This window comes from Rhagoletis pomonella, unplaced genomic scaffold, assembly GCF_013731165.1.
Source record: "Rhagoletis pomonella isolate Grant_MI unplaced genomic scaffold, Rhpom_1.0 Rhpom_scaffold_00012, whole genome shotgun sequence".
Taxonomy (NCBI): domain Eukaryota; kingdom Metazoa; phylum Arthropoda; class Insecta; order Diptera; family Tephritidae; genus Rhagoletis; species Rhagoletis pomonella.
In genome coordinates, this window is record NW_023458566.1 from 6,118,381 (window position 1) to 6,129,943 (window position 11,563).

An 11,563-nucleotide genomic window follows, 5' to 3' on the forward strand; every position below is an offset into this window, starting at 1 on the left:
TTGAAAAAAATGTCGCTTACGTTATTTTGGCGGTTAGGGCTCGATATACAGACGGCAGCGTTGATCCGGATCAACTCGGGAATTAACTGCAGTTGATCCGGATTAAATCCGAGTTAAGCGGGATCAACGCTGCTGTCTGTTAAAGCTTTTAGCCTCTCTTGTCTGGATTCCAAACTAAATTTGACAAAGGATGAAGGAATTTCTTTCAGAATATGTCACTCAGATTATTATTTCGACCTTCTTCCAATTCAAATAAATATACAGAAAAAATGACCTTATTAATTGGGCAGAGGGACACATGCATATGTGCATTAATTCGAGCTCTCCGCCGTTTATTCATTTATTAATACTCTACATAGTTATGAGTTGGAGCGAAATTCCCAACAGCTACTGAGTGGTTAGCTTCGCAAACACCACCAACTCGAATATCAAATATCCGCTAAGATACTCGTATGTACATATGTACATACATAGTAAGTATGTATGTAATATGCAAGCTCGTCTATGCTCACTAGCTTTGTGGTTTATGGAAATTCTCACAGATCATTTGATTTTCGCGGCTTATTAATAATCATAGCAACATGCGCATACATATCAATGTTGACAAAATACCAATGCCGCATCTGGAACTGATCGCACTTTGACAGCGATAGCAGGTGGTCATATTTTTCTACACTCTAAAAAATAAAGTTGAGCGGACTTCTTTAAATTGTAGGAAGTTTTTTAAAGAATTTTTAGGAGTTTTTGTTTTTTCTTTGAAGGAACAGTGGATGAAGTCTCATTGGGACGCCAACCGACCGAGTAAACTACAAAAACAAGTAATTTTTAGCAAAAAAAAACCGACTTAAACTCTCATATAAAAAAAAAATATATATATATATCTCATGATCCACTGATCGGATCTTAACCAGATTAGTATGGGACCACCTCTGAGACACTACCTTTCCGATGCAAAAAGAATTATCGAAATCGGTTGATGTGGTCCAAAGTTATGCGGTAACATACATAAAAAAAAATATATATTCCGACGAACTGATAACCTCCTCCTTTTTTGGAAGTCGGCTAATAAAAGTTGCTACCGCGGAGTTGACTATTTTCCTCCAAACAAATTTACCTAGAAAATTTGTGTGCATAAGTAGGTATTTAACTTTTTTCAATATTCAAAGTAATTAATTTTCCAAGTGTATCTAATAAAAACTAGAAACAAATGCATGCATTTTTTCACACAGTCTTTATTTAATGGCAACATAATCTCTCAACATTGTTCATATTACATAGGTACATACATACATACATACTCGTACATAGTAAATCACAACTTCATTGACTTTTTTAGGTGTGCGTACATACATACATATGTGCATACATACATAACTACCAAGGCGTAAAGTATTCATCGTATGTACGTAGAAATAAGACACCTGATATGCTATTTAAATGAAGGCTATATCATCAGCCATTGCCATGTGAATACGAATATATATGAACATACATAGATACATGTTAGCAAAATCATCACATTTAGAATAAATATTTACCTATCTATGTATATACCATGTATACATACATACATATACATATGGAAAACTCATAACAGTTTCGAAGAAATTTTGCTTAATAATTCTCTACATACATACTACATATTCCTAAGTGTCTAAGTTTACAAACTACTAAATGCTATACCGTTTCATTACTAACTAGACTTGCAGTAGTATTCATTGTTACTCTGCTCTTGAATCCATTGCTAACTTTGTTGTCGTTGCTCTTCCGACTTTTACTACCAATTCGCTGCTTGCCATTGAGAATTTGTGCGACATCTGCATCATCGATGGTTCCTTTGAATATAAGCGGATATGGCCATTCGTGACATATTGTTGGACCATTATAATTGCGCAGCGCAATGATAAGCTCGTCTAAGCGTTGTACTTCGAGTAGCTCATCGTTGAAGTCTTTCACTTCGTCGATTAGTTGAGAAACATTCGATTCTAAAACCTGTTGGAAGATATTGCAGATTAATCGATACTGTGGAGTTAAATACAAATTACGTATAGTAAATATAGTTGGTGGACTATGCATAAAGGTTCATAAATTTATAAAAATGTGATATGAAAGAACATTAGTAAAATGTGTTTGGATACAAATATTTAGGTGTCGAAAGGTAGTAGGACTTTAACGAAGCGCACCACAGCGCTTGGAGCTACGGCCCTAAGATCGTAGTGCATAATGAGGAAACGCTACCTCCAAGAGGTGACCATGATTCCACCGAATACTACGGATATAAACCTGGAGGCTGTCGAACTACTCTATCCTTCTAATTTAGAATACTATACATGTCCATGCCCAGGCGGATTTCCAACTACATTTTTACGGACGTCTCCGATTCCTCTTAACTTTTTGAAGTGAAACTTTTTAGGCGACTTCGGATACGTTTCTAAAACGTTTAACGCCACTGTAAAGAGGAATATGGCGAAAACGAGGGGAAAGGTTGCATTGAATGTTTAACGCCACCTAAAGAGGGGGAATGAAAAGACAAGTAGAGAGTGAGAGAGAAACAAAGGTAAAAACAAACCGGGAGCTAAGAGGACAAGGACAAAGGCTAATGATAATGAGAAATATAATGTTAAAGAGGAATATAAGGATGAACATATAGATAAAGATGTTATAAAGATAAGAAAAGGAAATAAAGAAGATGAAGATAAAGAGAAAGGAAAAGGCTAAGCTAACATAATTGATAGCGATGAAGATTAAAAAAAGAAAATAAATATAAGCAGGGAGATAGGTAAAAAGATCAATATACAAATTAACAGGCAACTTTAAATATATACATAGAGATGATAAAAACATAGAAAAAGGTGACCATAAAGAGAGAGATTAAGAGGGAAAGAGAATGGGAAAAGCAAGGAAAAGGACAAAGATTAATATTTACACATTTTTGCAGTAAAAAAACCAACTATAACTGAATCGAAAGTAGTTTAGTTTTATGTGGAACTGGCTTTTGAAGTACGCCTTTTGCCGCCGGTACTATGACCTAATTTTTCGGAAGCAGCAGTTACAAATGACACCAATCTGCCTTCAGAAGATCAAATTATAGCGGCTAAAGGGAATTCTCTCGACCAGTCAGGATCCTATAATTAGAGAGGCAAGTCAAGAAACCAAGAAAGCCGAGGGATCCACTTTGAGTGATGTAGAAACCATCGCATCCTTTCTGAGTCGCCCCTTCTGAATCATCAACCCCCCGCTATGGAATCACATTGGGTTAAAACGACCTAAGTCTGTCGCTTTAGCCACGGTAACCTAACCTAATCTAATCTTGAATACGAAAATAGGCAAAAAACGTTTATCCTGCCCTTCGGAAGGTAAGCCTAGCAGCAGGCGAATTCCAGAAAATTAAAAATATTAAAATTTTTCTCAATGTCCACACCTGTGCTTACCAATAACTTAAAAGACAATTGCTGTCCCATTATTATTTAGCGCGCTTCGATTATTTCCTTGTTCCAAATCTGAAGACATGGCACGGGTGGTAAGAAACTTGAAACGAATGAAAAAAAACTGAAAAAAATGCCTATTGATAACTTTGAAGAAACCTATTATTTGGATGGGATAACTAATTGGAAAAACACTAGAGTAAATATATCGAGTTGAAAGGACACAATGTTGAGAAATAAAACCATTTTTTGCCAAATAAAAAAATATTCAAAAAGCCACTGACTTCTAAAACTGCCCTGATAAATACCATCGGTGCTGGAAATCGTATGCCAATTATATGTACAGATCATTAATGTTACACAGCTTCTGTGATATATTCATCAAAAAAATCGTCCACTTACAAAATGCCTTATTTCAGGTCTTTGCCTACGTTCATACCTAGTAGTAACAAACTCTGCATTCTATGCTTAATCAAAAAGATAAGGAAACCGCCTAAACGAAAATACTTTGAACAAATTATCCATTTAGGTAACTGCAGTCTTCTATTGTCTTATCTACGTAAGTCAGCATACCGCTGCAATTTACCCAGATTAACGAACAAAAATGCTTAACTACTAGCTATATATGTATGTATGTAACTATGTATAGTGTTATTGCTACCGTCATCAATATTGTCAACAATTTAGTTTACCCATTGTCTTACACCCTTTTCCAACATAAATATGTATTAAATGTATGTAACGGGTGGTCCATATAGTGGTTTCTTTTTAAAAATTAAAAAATTTACGATAAATTATTCGAAAGAGTAAACATTCCCATTTTGTATGGAACACGATTTAATTCCTGTAGCTGCCTCAGCTAGCTTCGCAGTAGCGCATGCTGTTAACCCAGTTTTCCAAGACCTTGGTGACAGTTTCTTGCGCAATCTCACGAATGGCCTGCTCGATGTTCGCCTTAAGGGCCTGAATCGTTAATGGACGCATAACATCGGTCCTTAACGGCAGTCCACAAAAAAAGCCTAACCGCGTCAGATCGCAGCTCCGAGGTGGCCAGTTGACATCGGCGAGACGGCTGATATTTAACACGATTACCGAACTTGGCGTGCAGAAGATCGATTGTGAATCCAAAAATCGTCCAAGCCCATGTCTGCAATTTCTGACCACAAAATATTTAGCCTCTTTTAGCGCTCACCGTTGACTAAAATGTCGTTTCCAGCAGTATTTTCAATTAATATCTAATGGGCCAATGATGCCATCGCTCCAGAAACCGTACTAAACTTTCACTCTTTGAGGATGCATTGGCTTCTCGACGATCAAGTTAGAGTTGTCCGATTCCCAGATGCGGCAGTTTTACGCCGAGATAAAAATGCGCTTCGTCAAAAAGAAAAAAAAAATCGAGCAAGATTTTAATTAGTTTCGAGCTGGTTCTTTTACTTCTAAACTATAATTGTTATTCACGTAACAAAGTTCCAATTCGGCATTTCATCGTGGTTGCGCATATTTGACATTTCCATCAAGTTCAGTTTAGAATTAAAAGAGACTGATGCTTTGGGTTAATGCGTTTCTGAACTCAGCCCTGCTGCTCTTATTTACCAACGTCGTGTATGCGTAAAGGGACTAATTTTGTTCCGCGGAGATACGTTATGATTGCCAGTGGCAAAATAACATTTGATAAAAAAAAACACTCAAACACTATATGGACCCCCCTTTACTTGTGTATGCAATTCAAGTACATATGTACATATGTTTGTACTTAGGTAGGGATTGAGGTTAAATAATGGCAAATAGTACAACGAAAGTGTTTGAAGAAGCAGTTGAAGGTGTCGGTAATGATATGTTGTGTTGGTGCTGATTGTTTGTTTGCCTTTGAATTGTGTAAAATTGTATTCATACTAATTTTATTTTCTTTACGTTTACAAGATATGCGCACATACATACATATCGCACACGATCTTCAAAAGTGACACAAATAAAAATTTGAAATTTTTGACACTAAAAATGTACGCAGAGATCATGATTCAATAATGAAAGGTTTTGTAAGAAAAACTTTCTCTCGCTCTAATTTTATCAATGACACTCCCACCCTACTCCTAAAAACAAAAACAGTGATATTTCTTTTCCAAATATCTTTGCAAGTTTTAAGAACATTTTTAAATTGTTAGTAGTGAAATTTTTACTTTTTAAATTTGAAGAAATGTTTGTTCTTCATTCGCTGGCGCCAACAAGACAAAATGGGTGAGCATCGTTGGACTACAGAAATTCAATGTAGGCTAAAGAGACGAAATTCTCTTAAATGCCGAAATATATTTGTCGATATTCGTGGAGACCTCTTGATTCTGCCAAGTCGCTGTAAAGTAAAGCATGCAATGGTTTTGGTAAATGATCCAACGAAGGTATTTAGGTATTGTCCTCCACAACACACTCCTGGTGTCTCCGAATGAGGCTTTGACGCAATATAATATTGCCAAACCGCATCCATAGGCCCAATCGTCACACGACAGCTCGGTTTAGTCAATGGCGCGATGTGTGTAATTGCACACTTAAAAAGTTTACGCACGAGGCGAATGTTGGCTGGCGACCAACTTTGTTGAAAGCGATTAGTTGAAAGTAGAATGCAAAGTTGAACAATGCAAACGCCTTTTTATGGCGAATATTTTTAATCATTCAAATTTTTTTTCGGGCAACCCGGCGAATGGTTAATATTCTGACAGTTGTATAGTCTCCCCAGAATATTAAAAGTGCGACATCAAAGAATTCGAATTACCATATTCGAAACAATCGAGCCATATCCGCGAAGGAAACGTAAGCTCCAAATTTTTTTATTTGCAGTTTTTTTTTTGTTTAATAAATACTGCATATTTTCCACAAACAAATAGCTTCTTCATATCCATCATCTGGCAAACAAATACAACGAAAAAAAAGCTGAAAGTGGACCATCCATTCTCGAGTTATGCGCCATCTGACGTACGCAAGTTTGGTATATGTGACCTGGTCTACGGAAAGGGGGCTTAGGTGTCAAAAAATTAATTTTCACTTTTTGGTTGATTCGGATGGAAGATGAGATGCTTTCTCACGTGGTGAAAAGCAGAAAATCCTAACTTGCTTAGAAGTGTACTAAAAATGTAGAGAAAGAAGAGTAAAAACGAGTAAACGAAACGAGTTGATTACTTTTAACAGCTTTTTCACAGAAAACTAGTTTTCGCACGTAAGCTCCGTTTTCGTAGACCAGGTCACATATACATAGAAATATTTATTTTCAATAACAATCGGGGGTTATATTCGATGTAAATAAGCTTGTTTAAATTAAATAATTAAATCAAATTCGTTTTTGTTTTAAAATACCACCATTCACTATTATCCACACCTTTTTATGGAATTTAGCTCCCATTTTAGGAAGTGTGATTGAATTCTTCCCCTTTTTCCCCTGCTTCCATAAACCATCCCTGTGGGTGGGAGTGCCAAATTTTAGAAAAAAGCTACTTACAAAACCTTTAATAATTGATTCATGCGCAGAGATTTTATTTACCTTTCAGCAAAAGCTGGAGAAAATTTTTGTTATTTTTTTGTTGGAAAAACCTAAGGTAAAGTTTACCTTGCCCATATAATTAGGAAGTTGCTAGGAAATAGTTTTTCACATTTCCTGACTAACGTGTAATTTTGAGTTGTGTCTCTTTTGAAGACGGTGTGTGTGTAAATATTTACATACATAACGGGTGATTTTTTTGAGGTTAGGATTTTCATGCATTAGTATTTGACAGATCACGTGGGATTTCAGACATGGTGTCAAAGAGAAAGATGCTCAGTATGCTTTGACATTTCATCATGAATAGACTTACTAACGAGCAACGCTTGCAAATCATTGAATTTTATTACCAAAATCAGTGTTCGGTTCGAAATGTGTGAAAAGTGTTTTTATCGACAAATTTTGTTCAGCGATGAGGCTCATTTCTGGTTGAATGGCTTCGTAAATAAGCAAAATTGCCGCATTTGGAGTGAAGAGCAACCAGAAGCCGTTCAAGAACTGCCCATGCATCCCGAAAAATGCACTGTTTGGTGTGGTTTGTACGCTGGTGGAATCATTGGACCGTATTTTTTCAAAGATGCTGTTGGACGCAACGTTACGGTGAATGGCGATCGCTATCGTTCGATGCTAACAAACTTTTTGTTGCCAAAAATGGAAGAACTGAACTTGGTTGACATGTGGTTTCAACAAGATGGCGCTACATGCCACACAGCTCGCGATTCTATGGCCATTTTGAGGGAAAACTTCGGAGAACAATTCATCTCAAGAAATGGACCGGTAAGTTGGCCACCAAGATCATGCGATTTGACGCCTTTAGACTATTTTTTGTGGGGCTACGTCAAGTCTAAAGTCTACAGAAATAAGCCAGCAACTATTCCAGCTTTGGAAGACAACATTTCCGAAGAAATTCGGGCTATTCCGGCCGAAATGCTCGAAAAAGTTGCCCAAAATTGGACTTTCCGAATGGACCACCTAAGACGCAGCCGCGGTCAACATTTAAATGAAATTATCTTCAAAAAGTAAATGTCATGGACCAATCTAACGTTTCAAATAAAGAACCGATGAGATTTTGCAAATTTTATGCGTTTTTTTTAAAAAAAAAGTTATCAAGCTCTTAAAAAATCACCCGTTATATTCAACCACTCGAGCGCCTCAAGAATATTGACATTGGGTAAATGCTCTAATTGTTAAATAGAAGAAGGCAAGAATACAAATAATGCAAACATTTCAGTGAATACTCGATGGGAAAATTTCAGTGGAGTGGGTGGGTTTCTAAAACCTTCTCTTGTTTGGGCTTTTTTCTCTTATATCGCCGATTATAGCATTTATCGCTAAAAAATGACAAGGCCATGTGATTCTGGTATTATTATTTTCTTATCATGAAGATATTTTGTTAGACCGCTTAAAAAAATTGCGAAAAATGCAAGAGAGTGCGATAAGGAATTTTAAGTAGTAGCAGTTTTAAGTATTTTTTCATTAATGCGAAAAAAATTGAATGCGAATTTCGATTTAGCAATTAGGTTTGGAAGGCAGCTTGGGCATCTCAAATTAAAGGTACAAAATGGACTGACCCTGGGACAAATGAAATGTAACAGCGAGGTGGCGATTGTTCCCAGCAATGAAAATTTCTATTAACGAAAAGATAATCTGTACCACGCGCATTGTAGAGAAGAGGATTACGAGACCAAGCGGTAGCAAGTTTGATATCGATATGCACTAGAGTGAAGCTTAAAAATATCAACATCTACGTTATATACGGAGCACCTCTTTTGTTCTTTGTTCTACGGGCAAAATAAAGACGTCCGCGAAAAAAAATTTTAGTGTTCGCTGAGAGGGTTAAAAAAAATATATATTTTTTCGTCAAAATTTGGTCTTGAAATCTGATAAATTCGACATACTAACTATTGAAACTTGTTAATATAAATTCATAAGCCAAGTTATATAGCAGGTCAAAGGCAAAATTTTGCCGAATTTTTGTGACTTAAAAAAATAAAAAATTTAACACCCTGGTAGTGACCTCCAAAATTTTGAAATTTCGTGGATGTTTTTATTTTGTACGTCGAACCAAATAAAGCGGTGCCCCTAGATGTTGATATTTTAAGGACCACCATAATATGCACACATTGATATACTCACAATGATGTGCATAGTATCTGCGCTTGAACCAAGATAGCAAGCTATTCTGTAAGTCAAGCATGTAAGAAAGTGTAAAAAAGACAGCCGTCTTATAAAGTACATGGAAAATTTTGAGCGGCCTCCAAAAATATTTTTTGATTTAAAAATAAAAAAATTAAGGTATGTATATGTTTTCGATATAGCACGATCCAAGGGGGTGAGAGAATTAAAATTCCAACTTTACTTTTGTTTTTTTGACTAACCTAATGTATATATGTATACATAAAAATTTTTTCTATGATTTTCAACAATCAACAAATATTTTCAACCATTATTATGCAAACATAACTCCCATGACACACCTTGTGTATTACCTAAATACTATGTAATACGAATATTATATTTATGTAAAATATTGTAATTTATATTTTTCCATTTACCAAAAATTCAATATGCAAATTGATTACACATTGCAACATTTGACGTACTCGGGTGCGTAACTTTTCGATGGTCAGCAGATGCCGCTGCATGGCATTAATTGATGTTTCCGTTGTCATATTTTTAGCTTATATTTTGACGTATTGTCTAGTTGACTTAATAATTGACTAAGCGAGCGTATGAAAGCTTCCACACATTTGTAAGCATGTAAATAGGTATGCATGTTATACATACATACATACATATATGCATTTGTCAATATGTTGCGCTAGTTTGTTGTTATTTCCACACCGACGGACACATTTAACACCAACTAATTTGTTTATATTGAAACGCTTGCTAGATGTCGGCGTTTGGAAACACTGTGGAACAACTATTTTGCATAAATTTTTTTGCGATTATAAATTTTCTTTTTAAAATATTGCACTATGGCATACTACATCTGCATGTAAGTGCTTGTATGTATCTATATTTTATGGTTTTTCTCATCTTTATATGTCATTTCTTGTCACGCACACTCATGTGTCAGTTTCTAAACTTTTTTCAAGCCTGTGTGATAAGCATTAATGACCCGCGTTGCATGCTACTTGCAAATCTCCGACGCAGAAACACGTAAATAGTATGTACATATGTATGTTGACAGGAACCACGCTGTACTTTTATTCAGCAAAATCTCACTCTTTAGATGTCAACTACTAGACTAGAAACACATTTCTCCAACAGGTACACCCGTTGCGGTCATTAGTGTCAACATGATTGCATGACAAGCCAACACCCGCGCCCTCACGCACCTACATACACACATACACAGAGCTACCACGAATGCCTTTAAAAAATGTGCCCACGCCGCAATGTCTGTGTGACCATCTCAGCTGTTTTTCACTGCACTGTTCTGTTCTTGTTAGGTAGGCAGGTGCCGGCAAGTGGTGCGCATTTGCTTTAACCTCTCCTAAGCGACATTTCTCGTATTTATGGGGCTTTTTGTGCACAATACACACACACACACACACACACACAAAAAGAAGAATCCAATCACCCACAAATCGAAAGGTCGTTATGGAGAAAAGCTCTCTGGCTGGTGGACGCGTTTGAAATAAAAATTACGCGGAGATGTTTTCAAAATACGTTAGGCTTCGTCATCGAGCGTCACCGTCAGCGGTCTAGCAATCCACCGGGAGCCAAGTATAGTGAGCGACTGATGAGCATTATTGTAGCAAAGCTGAAAGCTGAATGCTTAGGCTGGTATGTGTTGCTCGACATCGAATTTTTTTTGTATTATCGTTGTTTGTTCTTTCGCTTTGTTTATTTATTTAATTTTTTTCGCTTTGTATTTTTATTTCGTTAAGAATGACACAGTAACTCACAGCGCTGCTGTTCGTAGCCAACAATGCTCAGTAAAGAGCGTTTTTGCTCAATAGTTCCAGCGAACGCGAATATGAGGAGGTTATCAATTCGCTTTCGAGTTTGCACAAACAAAATGTGTGGGACAAACACGCTTTATGTGTAGCGATTTACTAGCTAGAACAAAGGGCAAGCAAGATAAAGCTTTTATAATGGGTACGTCTCTTGGCAGTTGAAGCTCCACCTCTTCTACAGGTGGTGTGGCGTTCTGACAAGTCTGTAGTTTCGTCCACTGCGTCCGGGGACTAGACCCAACTGGTGCTGGAGAGCGACTTGAGGACCTTGTTGCGGCTCTGTACTTTGTTGACAACTGCGGTTGTGTGCGTGGGGAAGGAGAGCAGGCTATCAAAGGTGACCTCTAAAATTTTCGGGTTGTTTGCTGCCGGTATTTCATGTGCCATCGACGTGAATGCCTAATTCTAGCCTGACCTCTTTCGTCCAGGAGGTGGAGAGGGTCACCATTGATTTCGTTGGGGGAGAGTATTAGTGCTTCTTGCAGTGAAGAAGCGAGAAAGGCTGGAGAGATAGCCGTTTACTTTTGAGCAGAGGTTATCAATTCCATTCTCAGACGCTAATATCAAGCAGTGGTTAGCGTAAGAGATCAGAGAAACTCCCTCAGGTGACTGGGAGAGCTTCGAGATGTAGTTGTAATTGAACAGTA

At 37.0% G+C, this 11,563-nt stretch overlaps 1 protein-coding gene across 3 annotated transcripts; it reads right to left on the bottom strand.

Annotated features, from left to right (window-relative positions):
- Positions 1–1,212: 1,212 nt before the first annotated feature.
- Positions 1,213–10,698, bottom strand: LOC118747724. 3 transcript variants are annotated; one of them, XM_036481830.1, is made up of 3 exons: positions 10,542–10,698; positions 9,552–9,863; positions 1,213–1,992 (listed from the first exon to the last, which is right to left on the bottom strand). In XM_036481830.1, the coding sequence occupies exons 2-3, from the start codon at positions 9,618–9,620 to the stop codon at positions 1,678–1,680; spliced, it is 384 nt and encodes a 127-aa protein (XP_036337723.1). In that variant the 5' UTR covers positions 9,621–9,863; positions 10,542–10,698; the 3' UTR covers positions 1,213–1,677. The 3 variants fall into 3 exon arrangements, with proteins under 3 accessions (XP_036337723.1, XP_036337721.1, XP_036337722.1); XM_036481828.1 differs by having other exon boundaries at positions 9,504–9,863; XM_036481829.1 differs by having other exon boundaries at positions 9,504–9,874.
- Between the last annotated feature and the right edge of the window lie 865 nt (positions 10,699–11,563).